Raw genomic sequence first — 15,579 nt, 5'->3', positions numbered from 1 at the left:
ACTTTTTTATTTTTACTGTTCACTGCTCATGGATGTTTGGATGTGTTGTGCTATACAAATATAGATAAATAAATGATGTACATTCATATCAGAGCAACAGCATATTAGAAGGTATGTATTTCTCCTTTGTGAAAGCAGTTACAACATATTTTCTAAGATGGTGTTTGCCACCCAAAGTATTAAAATCAACTTGTTAGAATTGCGCAGTTAACTAGAACAATTTTAATAATATGATTAGTTGATTAGCCATAATAGCTTTTCCTGTAAAAAAATCAACATGAGCATATTTCTGATAATATCAGTATGAAATAGGGCTCCTATCTTTTTAAGGCCCAAGTCCCTCAAGTATATAATCTGTTGTGAGATACATGTACTGTCTCATTTTCTGCTGGTTTTTTTTTTTTTTTTTTTGGCTACCTTTCATTACCAAGAGGGCTGCTAGAAAAGGAACACTCCTAGAATCATGGAATAGTAGAGTTGGAAGGGACTGTGAAGTCCATTAGGTCCAACCCTCTGCTCAGTGCAGGACACCAGGTTAAACCACCCTCTCAGATGGCTGTCCAGCTGCCTCCTGAATGCCCTCAACTTCCCTAGGTAACTGGTTATGTTGTATTACTCTAACAGTCAGGAAATTCTTCCAGATGTTCAGCTGGAACTTGTAACTTGATCCTGTTATACTGTGGCCTGTATTCTGGGATGATCAAGAATAGATCCTGGCCTTTATCTGTGAGACAAGTAGAAGAGTGCTATGAAGAGTGCTGTCTTGTCTTCTCTCTCAAGGCTAAACATGCCCAGTTCTTTCAATCTCTCCTTATAGGGCTTTTTCCAGCCCCCCAGATCAGCTTTGTTTTCTCTCCTTTTGAGTTTTTCTGTATCTTTCTTAAACTGTGGTGGCTAAAACTCGACACAGTACTGCAGATGAGGCCTAACCAGTGCTGAGTGAAGGGGAACTAGAATTTCATGTATTTCGGAAATACTTCTATTAATGCAGCCCAAAATAGCATTTACCTTTTTTGCAGCCACATTGTTGACTCATATTCAGCTTGTGATCTACAACAAATTCAAGTTCCTTCTCACTTGTGGTACTTTGATTGAAGAAATTCCCATCTTGTAAAAATGCATTGGTTTCTTTTTCTTAAGTCCAGAACTTGGCATTTGTTCCTATTAATTTTCATTCTATTGGTTTCAGCCTAGCATTCCAGCCTATCAAGATTGCTTTGAATTTTGTTTCTGTTTTCTAGGGTATTAGCTGTTCCACTCAATTTTGTGTCATCTGTAAATGTGATAAGTATTCCTGCATTTGTTGAAAAGCATTGGGCCAAAAGTACCCAATTCATTTCCTTTCCCTAGTTTGAGAAGGTGCCACTGATGAACACTTTTTGAGTCCAATTCTAGTTTACTAATCAGAATATATGGGGCGCTTTGTCAAAAGCTTTGTTGGGCCTGCCATGCCCATTTATCCAGCCCACCTCAGGTTTTGGACTCCCCATGCCCATTGCCACTGCCCGCCTCACCACTGCTTCACTCGCTCAGAGATGGTTTTGGACTCGCTCAGACATCTCCAAGTAAGCAAGCCGCCGCTGCCGCCCACCTCACTGCGCATGCCTGCAGGCCCTCCCTGCCTCACCGGCCTGCACCGGTCACCACCACTTTTCAACTGACCCCCTGTTGAAAAGGTTTGAGGACCCCTGCTATGTGTGTTGTATCAGTCAACATAAGCAGGAAATCATGTACCTTGGGATTAAATTTCAGACAGAGTGGCTGACGAGATATGTGCCAACAGGAGAGGAGTGAATAGAGTCCATGATAACCTAGAAACCACTTGATTATCTGTTAGGTAGATTATGGTAAAAATCCATGAACCATGGTAATCAAGCAGAGTTGCTTGTCAGGTTGCGTGAATTCAGTCACTGTCAAAAACCCTTTCTTTTAAACATGGGTGATGCTGTGTATTTGCAAGCACCTAGTGGTTCAGGATAAAATACAAAATGTAGACCCAAGTAAGAACTGGTATGGGGAAGAAGTTAAAGATTTTGCTGTGAATGTGGTATAAATCCCCCAGAATATCCCACAACAATTTCACAGCAAAAAGTCCCTTCTAACTTTTATTTCTTTTGACAGCCTGCCTTCTGACATCTGTCAAGAGAAACCAAAGTGGGGAAAATGTATTTCGAGCTTATTTTGGCGAATATCCAGGGTTGGTACCAGGTGCCTCTTGGCCTCTTGGCAGCAGGCATTTGACTGGATAGTGTCCTTGGTTAGGCTTCCAAATTCCACAGTCACACAACTATGAGAGGTCATAGGTGCATATCTGTGCTAGGTTTTTAAAAATCAAATTACATTTTTGTGCATAACTTCAGGCATAAAACTTTTTCAAAAAATATTACAGTCACTGACAGCTCTTCCAAGGTGCAGCTTGGCCACTTTGAAGGAGCTGTCAGTGGCTTTCAAAAGTGAGATTGTGAAAGCTGATAATGACAGCACACTTCCCTAATCGCTCTCAAAAGATTTTAAAGGGGAAAGGCTGCAGTGAACCCAAAATGGCTTGCAGCAGAGGGGAGAAAAAGACTTGCTCCTCTCTTAGTGTTCCCTAGTATACTCATGGGAGAACTGAAGAGGAGGTGTCGTGCCTAACGGCTTGACAGAGGCGTTGGCACGCGAGAGAGGGCCAGAAGCTCACAGTGAGAGTCAGGCATTGGAACAAGGGGATTTATACTTGGTGCCCAGGGCCCAAATGACCACTCTGCAGCCCGACTCTGAGGCTTCCGAGCAAGTAGCCTCCCCACACCCTAGCTCTGAGTTGTTTGAGCAGAGTGCAGCTTCCCTTCCTCTAGACTCTGAGGTGTTTGAACAAGTTGCCCCCTCCGCCTCCTGACTCTGAAGCTGCTGGGCAGAGTCCTGGAGAACAGGAAGACGTAACAGGAAATTTATGGAATGCTTAGCTCTGGAGAAGATTGCTGAGGTTAGACCAATTGGGACGGCAGCAGAGAAGTTTGTCCTACCCACGGACGGAAAGACATGAGGGAAGATTGAGATCCATGTGACTTTTCCCCTCAGAGTTCAAAAAGGAGGGGGCAACTGAACTGCGAGGAGCTCATCGCCAGAGCTTATCTGTTGCATCGTAAATCTTGTAGCAAACAGCGATAAAAGTCTTTAGTTTTATTGCCGACTGCTGTGTGAGTCAATTGGAGACGTGAGTTACGGCCTCACGACAGGGGGAAGGGTTCCACAGTGAGCTTGGGCTCACTGTGGGTTGCTTGTTGCACAAACAACCCACTGCGGCTCATTGCCAGGGTGGGTTACTGTTATGTGGGAATGTGTCCACTAACTCCTTCAGGTAGTATTATATTGTGTTAGTTCTGTGTAAAAATGTCTCAGGAAAATATAAATTCATGGTAATTTAATAAAAACTGTGAATATGGAGGCACTTCCTGGTTTTAAAAATTAGATGTGATGGATCTGTGTTGTCTTCTCTTCATGCCGCCCAAGAACTGTATGGTATTGGTATACTGAAAGTTACCTTAATGTGTTTTATGCAGAGTGTTCATATTGGCGTCTGGCAGGTAGTAAATCCACTGTTGCATACTGGCAAGGTTAGCTCATGCACACTGTCCATACACCCATGGTAGAAGTGGAATTCTGCTTCTGCACACATGCCTCAATGCATGGAAGGGAGATGATTTTGTGAGACCATCACTCCACTTCAGCCAGGACAGGTAGTGGGGCAGTCATATTTTCTTGAGCAGCACAGAAGATGCTGTCTGGGGAAGGGGAGATCATGTACATCCCCCTTTGCACAAATATTAGGTGAAGGGAGAGCTACACATGTGCTACGTTGGCAAGCAGTACACACCTACTGCAGGCAGAGCCTACACACGTGCATGTAGCACTCTCCATGCTTTGCATATGAGGATTGCATACTTAGTGAGACAATGGGTCTGAAATTCAGTGGGAAGTGGCCTGCTAGCATTCTTGTGCGTTTCCAGACTTAATTGCAGCTCATCTCACTTCCTCTGCCAGAGTTGAGTGCAGGAAAGAAATACGGGGAGTGCAGGAGTGCCAGATTCTGGGTGGATCTTTGTACCATTAGTTGCCATAATGCCCAATCCTGGTAAGAGTCGTTGTTTGGCATATTTTACCTAACACCCAAAACTCATGGCTTGTTAATGTCTTCGGGGCCACTGGGTGATGCAGATTTCCACCTTCAATGCTATAAGTAGAACCTCAGGGATGGAAATGCAAACACAACTATTTCTATCACCAGTGGCGGGAGGGACCATGATGGCTTCCCCTTCAAGATCAAACAGCATCTTTAGAAAAGGTCTAAAGGGGTATTAAAGGGGAAAGAATTTGGGTGGGAGAAGCTTGGATTTGCTTGATCCAAAAGCTTCTCCATTGCTCTCCCCATTCACTGAAAAATTGAATGCCGGAAAAGGCTGAGAGACCCTCCAGTTGAAATTAGTTACACAAAAACCCAAGAGTCTGAAAAAGCCTCTGTTCTCTAGCACCCCTGCCTACGTCTTGCTGGCAGGGCTTTGAATAGACATAGGCTCTGATATTGGAGCCCTGTCTTTTGAGTGTTGATGCCTTAGAGTTGATGCCATTGTACTGTCGATGCCATTGTACTGTCGATGCCATTGTACTGTAATGCAATGTCATGACAGGTAATTAAAATTACTTATTAAATGCTGTATTTGAGCATCCTCTTTATTTTTAGGAGTTCTTTTCTTTTAGTTATCAGGCTAAAATCGATTGCAGGTATGTTGCTCATCACTTTAAATTGCTGCAGTAGAATAGTGCAACACTCATCCCATTTTTAGTAATGAATTAGTTTGTGCTTGTCAGGTGTTGTGCAGAATGCTTGTTCTCCTAGTTTGTGCTGAATTAGTAATCATATAGAATCATGTACTTGTCCAAAAGTCTGTGGATAGTGCCATAGGATTGACAATATTATAGAAATTTGTGCATGAGGTGACTGGATTGACATCAGTGATCCCAATTTTCAAAAAGGGTAGTAGAAAGGACATGGGGAATTACAGACCTGTTAGCCTTACGTCCATTGTAGGAAAAACAATGGAAAGGCTCATAATAGGGAGAGATCTAGTGATGCTAGATAGGGAAGGGAGGCTGACAGCCACACAACACAGCTTCCGCAAAAACTGGTCCTGCCTGACAAACCTTGTGGAATTCTATGACAAGGTTTTGAGATGGCTAGATGGAGGGGATGCAGTGGATGTGGTTTACCTGGATTTCAGCAAGGCCTTGACAAAGTGCCCCATGATATCCTGGTGGAGAAACTGAGGAGTTTTGGGATTAGGGCATGGTTGACTGACCGAAAAGCAGAAGGTAACCATTAGTGGAGAATCATCGGGATGGCAGCCAGTGACAAGCGGGGTCCCCCAGGGCTCTGTCCTGGGGCCAATCCTGTTAAATCTTTTCATAAATGACATGGAAGAAGGGGTGAACAGTCTGCTGATCAAATTCGCAGACGACACTAAAACTGTAGCAGTGGCCACAACTGAGGAACAGGTACTCCAGATTCAAAAGGACCTGGACAGACTATGGAAGTGGGCAGGAGACAACAGGGTGGCATTCAATGTGGATAAGTGCAAGGTCTTGCACTTGGGGCATAGGAATAGGTGTCATAAGTACAGGTTAGGTGACAAGTGGCTGGAGAGCAGCACTTGTGAAAGGGACCTCAGGGTGATGGTTGACTGTAGGCTAAACATGAGTCAGTAGTGTGATGCGGTGGTTAAGAAGGTGAACGCCACCCTTGGTTGCATAGCCAGAAGTGTGGCTTCTAGATCAAGAGAGGTATTACTACCACTCTATACGCCTCTGGTGCGCTCGCAAGTGGAGTATTGTGCTCCGTTTTGGGCCCCTTATTATTTCGATTTATATCCTGCCTTTTTCCTACAAAGGGCTCAAGGCAGTTTACATCTCCTCCTCCATCTTATCCCCACAACAACAACCCTGTGAGGTAGGTTGGGCTGAGAATCTGTGACTGGCCCAAAGTCACCCAGTTGGCTCCATGGCTGAGCGGGGACTAGAACCCAGATCATGAGTCCTAGTCCCATGCTCTTAACCGCTATACCACACTGGCTCATTACAGAAAGGACATAGCCAGGTTGGAGTCAGTGCAGCGTAGGGCCACAAGATTGGTGGCCGGTTTGCAGGGGATGCTGTATGAGGTGAGACTGAGGGAATTGGGTCTCTTCAGCCTGGAGAAGAGGAGACTCAGAGGGGATCTGTTGGCGACATACAGGTATGTGAGGGGATGTCACATGGAGATGGGTAGAGACCTGTTCTTCCCTGCAGAGGAAGGCAGGACATGCTCCAACAGAGCAAAACTCAGGGAACCAAGGTTCCATTTAGAGGCCAGGAAGCATTTCCTGACAGTTAGGACCCCGAGGGTGTGGAATGGGCTTCCACGAGAGGTTGTTGAGGCCCCATCAGTGCAGGTGTTCAAAGATAGGCTGGACATGCACATGTTGGGCATGTCATGAGCGGAGCCGGCTGGTGATGGAGGTCAGACTAGATGGCCCGGGAGACCCCTTCTGACTCGCGCTGTTTCTATGTTTCCTATCGGCAGTCCTCCTCATGTCAAAATTTTTACATGCTTGCATTAATTGTACTGCTGATCTGTGCACTTGACCTATGCACCTTTTTCTCCGAAGATAAACCCAATATATATATATAAAAGTTTATATTTTACCTGTATAGATAAAAGTATATATTTTCTCTGATAAAGTCACCATATGCTTAGGGTATATTTTTAATATAAACTAATGATGATGATGATGATGCCTAAATATTTAATGAGTGAGTATTGCATAGAACTTACCTTATTTAGTAGATTTATGTCCATCTTGCCATATTTAAAATATAGCTAACCTGCTGGCCAAAAATACAGTATAATAAAATACTTATAAAAATATTAAAATCAAACATAGTGCCATAATTAGTCAGCAAAGAGGTATTTTGGCTAATGCAACAGGATATAGAACTAATAATTACATAATTAAATAAATACAATTGGCAGGACAATCAGTTAGAGAAGTCCTAGGTAAAGAGATATTTTGTAGTTGTTACCTAATGCCTGCCACAGTTGGTGTCTTCAAATTTCAGCGGGGAGAGAATGCCATAAGGTGGTTGTCACAGAAAAGGTCTGCTTCCAGCTTGCCACAGGATGGCAATTGGTGTAGTATGGTACAACCAACAATGGTATCTCCAATTATCTTAATGATTGCAAAGGCCTATATCAGGAAAGACAATGTTCAGGTAACCTGGTTCGAAACTGTTCAGGATTTTCTATATCTAGAGTACCTTCTGCTTTGACCTGGTAGTTAATACGGAGCCAGTGCAGTTTCTTCAGCATTGGTGTAATATGTGCACAGCCAGGCGTCTCACTCAGCATCCTGGCTGTTGCATTTCATGCTAGCTACAGCTTTCAGATCAAGCACAAACCTTGTATAAATTACTCGAAATTTGAATTTAATAAGGCATGGACTGAAGTGGCCATGCTATCCTTGTCCAGAAAAGTATGTACCTAATATTCCAACCTGAGTTGATAATAGGTGTTCTTCGCCAGAGAAGACACTGTGGACCTTGAGGAGCATTCCCAGAGTATGTGCCTGTTCTTTCTGTGAGAGTGCACTCCTATCTAGAACAAACTTCTCAATTCCCAAACCATTTATCTATTGAGTGTCTATCTTGCCAGGTCAATCTGCCTTTTAGCCCTCAAAGTAAAAATGCCAGGTAGCCAAGCTATAGTTTATTACTGCTTACTTTCTGGAACTGCCCCCACAAGTAGGAGCAGAACCATTTGGAACAGTGTCCACAATTCTCAATATGTAGAAATAATTGAAAACTTTGGCCCCCAATTTTTTTCAGGTTGCCATCTCCTTTCCTCTTGGGCAACAACCCTAATGTCCCACACCTCTTTCTTTGTATTAGGTCTATTGCTGAACTGTGACTTTAAAACAACTAATCACTGCCCCCTGGATCTTTCCACCACCTCTAAGGGAATGGTGCTGCCCACTTTGAGAATTAACTGATCTAATAGAGCATTATGGTTAACAGCATTATTAGCCACTGGAAGATCGAGCAGGATCAACAAAGTTGATTCTGTTGCCCACAAGAGGTCTTCCTTGAGGATAATCACAGCTAATTGAGTCCCAGACTAGCCATGAACCCAAACTGAAATGTGTTGAGATAACAATTGGCTTCCAAGAGGGTCTGCAGCTACTCTAAAACACCCAGTTCTAGGAAGGCCTTTTGTATGTTGGACACTTCTTGAAAAATAACTTAATGCAAAAACTCTTAATATTTAAGCCAATTATTACTGACCTCTTGATTAAATTCTCTTTAATAGTTTTGTAGTAACTTCTAAATCAACATGCATTACTTACAGCTATAAAAATATTTATCGTGAGTTGGAGCAGAACATTAAAGCTGCAGATGCTGTTGAAGATCTAAGGTGGTTCAGAGCTAATCATGGTCCAGGCATGTCAATGAACTGGCCACAGTTTGAGGTAAGGATGTTATTTTGATACTTTCCTCCTGATTTCTGCAGGATGGTATGTAAGTGCCACAAAAGCATTAGTAAGTGATGAGGCTATTTACTGTATAGGACTAATGGCAGAATAGTGTTTATGAATTATTGTTGCATTGAGAAAAAATATCTTCAGGATGAGCCAATGATATTAATAGTGATTAAGCATTCTTTGCTGGCATTATTAAGTCCTACAGAAATTTTGTAATTTCAAATAATTAAATCAGTGTTATGTTTGTATTTTATGTTCAGATGATGTTTTTAAATGAATGTTTTAAATGTTTCAAATAAAATGCCAATTCTAACAAGTTTTTTTGTTTGTTTTTCATGCAACAAGGATGATGTAAGTGTTAAGGCACTCAAAATACTGTTATTCTCAAAGTTAGTTTTCAAATTCAGGCTTCTGAATGATAAGTTATACTACACTTTTGTTGTACAATTTTTAACTTCTTTTGTCAATGTTTACTTTGCACATATGTCTGAGGGGGCCCCAAAAAACCCAGAATGTACTTATAAAAATCATGTATTTTTTTATATGTTCAAAGTTCAGTCACCTTCAAAGTACTCTCTGTTTGATGCAATACACTTATCAAGAAATTTTTTCTACTGCTCAAAACAGATTTTGAACTCATTGATTTTGATGCTTTGTTAGTGCTTCTGCCATTTTTTTGTTTCACCTCTTCCACATCGGCACATCTTTTCCATTTGAGGTCTTTTTTCATCTGGGGAAACAAACAAAAAAGTTGCTTGGGACGAGATAGGGTGAATAGGGAGGGTAGGGCATAAGGGCCATACTGTTTTTGGTCAAAAACTGCTGACCACTCAGCATGGCATGGACAGATGTGTTGTCATGGTGGAGGAACTGGTCACCTCTTTGCCACAACTCAAGACATTTCTTCCACAAATCATGATGCAATCTTCTCAAAAACTCCTGATAAAATCTTTGGATTCCTAGAACACTTACCTAGTGAGGGAAGCCTGTACTACAAGGGGCCTGCCCTCCGGAAGGTAATTCTGGGGTGGGGGGTCCCCTTCATATGTTATTTCCTGCAAGCTCAGTTTGTTACTAAAAGCATAGACTTCTTCATATGTAATAACAACCCATGGGGTTGTTGCGGCCATTTGGAGATAAAGAAGTGCTGCCTTTTGCCTTGCTTGCTTCCACATTGCATCTAATTTAGAAAACAGCCCAGGAAGACCTGGGGCAGATAGAAGCTGATTCTCCCACCTTTCCTTGTTCTACCTGTCCTCAGTATCCCTCAAAACATTTCCTTTGAAGAGTGTGGGACCAGGCTGAATGAGGTGTGCTGTAACATGGGAAACTGAGAAGAGATCTTGCATTTCTAGATATTTTGAAAACTTGACCAAACACTTATTATTTTCAAGGAAAAGTCATACATTTCAGAAAAATGGAAATATGCAATACATATTTTAGTGCTCTTTACAAATCTGACATTTTTACTTTAGCAAAATAATTTATTATGTGTAACTTGGCTTGCTCACAATACAGTCAAAGATTTAAAAGTAAACTAAGTAAATTTGTAATGTCTGAGCAATTACACTTTAAAATTTAATACACCAGACATAATTTTATGAACAAACCAAATTGTCTGTAATGCATTTTAGAGTTCTTAGTTTATGTTTGAGCTTCACCAAATAGTTCCTGAAACATCGTGAACACCCTAGAAGCTAGAAGAAGTAAGAAGAGCTAGAGGGTGAGGAAGACCTGACACACAGTATCTGTTACTATTTGTGAGGAATTGGTTGGAGTGGGATTTAGGGAAATCTGGTCTGAAGAAGCTATTACTTAGAGTTGGAGAAGACTCTCTTATCTATAAGGAATTGTAACCAAGCATATTTAAATACCTTTTAAGTACAGCTGAACTTTGACATTTGCAGATTTAACTTTTGCAGAATTGATTATTTGTGAGTTTTCCATGGGAATTCTTTCAGAGTTTTGTGGCCTACTGCAAAAAATTGTCATCATCATAGGCAGAGAGGGGAAGCAAAAGGGGAGGGAGAGGGCTCTGGGCATGCCTTCTTGCTCTATCCATCTGGATAGAGAAAGCCCTCTGGCATTTCCTTAGTGCAAAGATGAGGCACTGGTGAGTGAAAGGGAGGATGAGGAATAGGACCTTCAGAATCTAATAAATGAGTAAGAGAGCCCCTGCTGGAGCAGACAAGGGTCTGGGGGGGGGAGCAGTCCAGTACTCGTATAGTTAACAGTTTTAAGAGTTAAAGGTTTGGGTCCTCCCCGGGAGTATTTGTAGTTTTTTCACTTTTGTGGGATTCTGCTCCCTTACCCCCTGTGATTGAGGAGGGCTGACTGTAGTCTCAGCTTCTTACTTGAAGACATTTAATTGACAATTTTAAATATTTCCCCTTAATAAACATCTTAGTTTTTGTTCATTTTCAAATATTGACAGTAGTGGTCATGTCAATCTGATATCTGTTCCATAGGAACCAAACTACTGAGTTTATTTTACATATAAAGGATTTATTTTAATGGCAGTGCTTTTATAGCTGAGGCAGCATTCCCTTACAGTGATGCATCAACTAAAGAGTTGGGTGGAACTGGAATGACCATTTTTCAGGTGAACTAAAAAGAGGATCTGGGCTTTAAGTGGGTATTACAGTACTTCTGGTAAGGTCATTCAAACTCTGGTCTCTTTCCATTGCCAGTTGAGCAGGGACATGATGTAGCCTTGTTGAATCTTGTCCCATAGTTCATAGCTATACCATTTGCAATTTTAAGTGGCCTTAAGGTAATCTATAGATTGTAGGACACTTGCTTGTCCCTATTCATAGAGAGTGCTAGTGGGGAAACAGATGACATTTTACCCCAGCTTGTCAAAACATACTAGATAGTTTTCATACAGAATGGAGACCTTGCAGCTAAGGTGGCAGTCTGTGGTAACAAGCAGCTCTAACTGATTTTCCTTATTTTTTAGGAGTGGTCAGCTGATCTTAATCGCACTCTCAGTAGAAGAGAGAAGAAAAAGGCTACAGATGGAGTGACTCTGACTGGTATTAACCAGACAGGAGATCAAGTTTCACAGCATAATAAAAATAGCAGGTATGTGAACTCTTTCAACATCAGTCACTGACCAAACTCTGAAACAGTAGCATTTTGAAGTATATTGGAAATCTGTAGGTTTGGAACCTTAGTCTTTTATGCCCTATTTAGACACTTTCTCCTAAGGAAAGATTGAGTCTCTAGGACATGTGCTTATTCTTGTGCCTTTCTAGTTCTCCTACATCTTAGGAAGAAATGTTGCAGTTCTTTAATATGGGATCATTCTTGACTTTCAGAGATTAAATTCTCTAAAATATGGGTGGGGGACCTCTGACCTCTTCCCTGTCCATTGGCCATTATGGCTGTTGCTAATGGTGTCTGATTTCCCTTAGTGAAAGGAAACTTAGTGCCTGAGAGTTTTGAAAAAGGTTCTGTTGCCTGGATTGCTTAAAATGTGTGTGGGAATGTGAGGGCTATGGATTGGCTTGGATAGCATATCCAAGGGAAATTGTAGGGAAACAACTTAAAATCTTTATGCAGAAGCTTGACTCTCTTTGGGGAACAACCACCTTGTGAACAACTGAACAATATTATGGTAACTTCCAGAATAATACAAAGAAACAGTAATCTGCATTATTTGCAAAAATTAAGTTCCACACATACTATTATGTGGTCTTTCTGAAAATAGGAGAATAAGTATCAGTTCTATACTGTGTCAGACCAGTGAATCATAGCGTCATCTATCCTGACAAAAGATTTTCCTAGGCTCTCAGAGGCCTTCCTTAGGTTTTCAAGGTTCAGATGCATTGAACTGGAAATGCTGAGATTTTATAATATCAATGGATGCACTGTATACTCTTCAGTACATAATGACAGATTTTTTAATGGCTGTCATTCTCATAGAATTGGCTAGAACTGGGTAGGTTTGCTATTGTAATTAATGAAGTGAGAAAGGATTAAACAGTACTTAATAATATCAGTTATATTAGATTGTGATGCAGACTTGCCTTTTGGGATTTTTGTAATTTACAGTTGTCCAGTTATGATCAAAATAAATAGACTGACTTTACCCATTTTTTCTCCCCTTCACAAATGTTCTTAATTTGTATTAGGTTAAGCCATAGATGAAAACCAGAAACCCTATTTTGGATGTAGAAATAATAATTTATTTCCCTTAAACAGTGGGCAAAACTTATATTATTTGCTAATAAGTAAGACATATTGCTGTTTCTAAATTTCATAATACAATTATTGAAGGGTTGAACCAATTATTTACTGTGATTTAGAAGGAGGCATAGTATTGCAGTAATTGAGGTGAGGAAAAAATCACATAGAAATATCCTAAAATTTGGTGATTTAAAGTTTAGTTCTGTGTTACGTGGCAAAACTAAGGGCAGATTTACTTACATATTTCTGTCCTGCCCTTCTCCATCTTCTTGTGTGGGTATATCAGACAAACAGATATAGAGAGCAGAAATTTATTTGATTGGAGCATAGTTCCAGATATTGTCAATATGAGAATTGCTACTAGTTGTATTCCTGTAATATATTATGGACATTGGTTGAGATATTTTTACGTACATCAAATGTTGCACATGAACTGGTTCTTAATGTGCCTAATATATATAATACTGTGTGCTTTGCTTTGCAGCATACTGCTCCAGTCTGAAATGAGAGACAATGGAGCTTGATCATAATTAGATATTTGAAATTAGAATAAATATCTTCTATATGTTAGGAAATGATTATGGAGAGTTAGGGAAATAATTCCATTTTGCTTTCTGTAACATGCAGCTTTTCATGTGCATGAGCCCCACAGAGCTTTGGTTTATTGCATTATGTTTTATTCTATGAAGAGTAAATTATGTGTAAGAATGGATCTCTGCATAATTCATAATTCCCCTAGTTTTGATCTAGTTCTACAGTGTATTTTAAGTGGCCTCTGAAATTAGACCTTACAGATAATTAAACTGACCCCTCAAAATTGTATTAAAATTTAAAAGCACTTTTCAAATACTAACTTTCAAAGGATCTGAAGAGTACTTTCAAATTACTAAAGTTGGTGATGGGATACTTGCCTAATGGCTGAGAATATTAAGTAAGTTTGGTTCAGGATGTCACAGAGGGCTAATTTTGCAGGCCTGTCCATTCAGATTGGCATGAGGTGTGATTGAGTGTATCCATACTTAACCGTAGCTTGTTCTCCAATCGGAGGCGGAAATTGGAAGCCCGTATTGCTGATTAATCTTCGTGATGTCTGAACCAGACCATAGACACTTCTTGGCATAATTAACCAAGCAAATGTGGATGTTGAACTACTTTGATGGATGAGAAGATGGAGTATTATATGTGAAAGCTGCAATTTTTTTAAAAAAAAGTTAAGCCATACACAGAAAATATTTTTATGTCTGGCTTTGGTATTTGCTGCATATATAGTTGGCTTCATGAAATGATAGGGTCACCTTAATGCTTTTTTTCTTCAATAGTAACCTTAGTGTCCCGAGTAACACAGTGCAGTCAGTACAGTCAAGTTACAATCCCTTTGAAGATGAAGAGGATACTGGAAGTACTGTCAGTGAAAAGGAGGACAATAAAATCAAAAAGTTGGTGAAAGACTGTTCTCAAATTGTTTTTCATGCTTATACTTTTCTATCCAGGGTTTCCAACTCAGGGTTTCTACAAAAGTATTATGTTGCACAATGCATGAAGTCCTTGTTGAGAGGTTACGTACTTTTTGTTGCAAATCTGACTAACAAACCAATGCTCTATCACTCTTTTGTTTTCTGTTTGGTTTTCTTTCTCTGGTTCCACAAAAGTTAACTATACTGTAATGTATATTGCTTTGAAATTACTTCTGGAACTTTGCTGCTGGCTGTGTTCATTGGATGCATCTCCTTCTGAGGCTCTGTCACCATTTAACATTCTTTCCAAATGGATGTTTGAGACTGTGTTGGTGGTTAAAGTCCTGTATGTATAGTCCTTATCTCTAAATGCACTGAATGCAAAAATTAAATTTGTTCATGATGTCTGAAATGGCAAAGTATGGCTCTGTTAAATAGGTGTCTCTGTGGTGCAGTGTTAACCTAAATGTATTCAATCCTCTGCCAGTGCATTCTGCTAGATAAGATACAAGATTTTTCTCTTGTGTTTAGTGTTAGCAGCTATGAGAAGAACCAAAGTTATGGCGCAGATTGGTCTGATGAAGAGACCAACAATCCATTTTCATCCAATGATGCCCAAGGAGAAAACAATCCATTTGATGATACCTCCTCTACAGTGGAGGTGAGAGTACGAGCACTGTATGATTATGAAGGTCAAGAGCATGATGAACTCAGCTTCAAGACAGGTCAGTATTTTTTAGACATACTAACCTTTTGCTACCATAAGAAATGCAAGAGGAGTGAAACCCCCTACTTTGCATAAAAAATATAATGTGGTATAGTGGGTAAGAGCTGGGGACTGGGACTCAGGAGATCTTGATTCCAGTCCCCACTCAGCCAAGGAGCCAGCTGGATGACTTTGGGTCAGTCTCTCAGTCCAGTCTACCTCAGAGGGTTGTTGTGGGGATAAAATTGAGTGCAGCAGGAAGAGAATGATGTAAACCACTTTGAGTTCTTTGATAGAAAACTGGCAAATCAATCAGTCGGTCAGTGTGTAGGATTATGTGTTCTCTATATGGAATTGTAAATTAGGCTAGTGATAGATAACATAGAAACATAGAAAACAGAGTGAATCAGAAGGGGTCTCTCGGGCCATCTAGTCCAACCTTCGGCACCAGCCGGCTCCGCTCACGACATGCCCACCATTTGCACGTCCACCCTATTTTTGAACACCCACACCGATGGGGCCTCAACGACCTCTCGTGGAAGCCCATTCCACACCCTCAGGGTCCTGACTGTCAGGAAGTGCTTCCTGGCATCCAAATGGAACCTTGGCTCCCTGAGCTTTGCTCCATTGGAGCGTGTCCTGCCTTCCTCTGCAGGGGAGAACAGGTCTCTACCCATCTCCA

The 15,579-nt window shown here is 40.8% G+C and overlaps 1 protein-coding gene across 4 annotated transcripts in view; it reads left to right on the top strand.

The window, feature by feature from the left end:
* PACSIN2 (protein kinase C and casein kinase substrate in neurons 2) overlaps window positions 1-15,579 on the top strand; it is a 121,204-nt gene that overhangs the window by 101,932 nt on the left and 3,693 nt on the right. For 3 of the 4 annotated variants that reach the window (XM_044450902.1, XM_044450899.1, XM_044450900.1), the window contains 4 exons: window positions 8,414-8,534; window positions 11,506-11,630; window positions 14,057-14,173; window positions 14,723-14,916. In XM_044450902.1, the coding sequence (XP_044306837.1) occupies window positions 8,414-8,534; window positions 11,506-11,630; window positions 14,057-14,173; window positions 14,723-14,916 (557 nt within the window). The remainder of the gene's footprint in view (window positions 1-8,413; window positions 8,535-11,505; window positions 11,631-14,056; window positions 14,174-14,722; window positions 14,917-15,579) is intronic. The other variant, XM_044450901.1, reaches the window with a different exon arrangement.

Source organism: Varanus komodoensis, unplaced genomic scaffold (assembly GCF_004798865.1).
Source record: "Varanus komodoensis strain SLA01 unplaced genomic scaffold, ASM479886v1 scaffold69, whole genome shotgun sequence".
NCBI lineage: Eukaryota > Metazoa > Chordata > Lepidosauria > Squamata > Varanidae > Varanus > Varanus komodoensis.
Note: the sequence above shows the minus strand (reverse complement) of the source record. Positions and strands in the feature narration are given on the sequence as shown.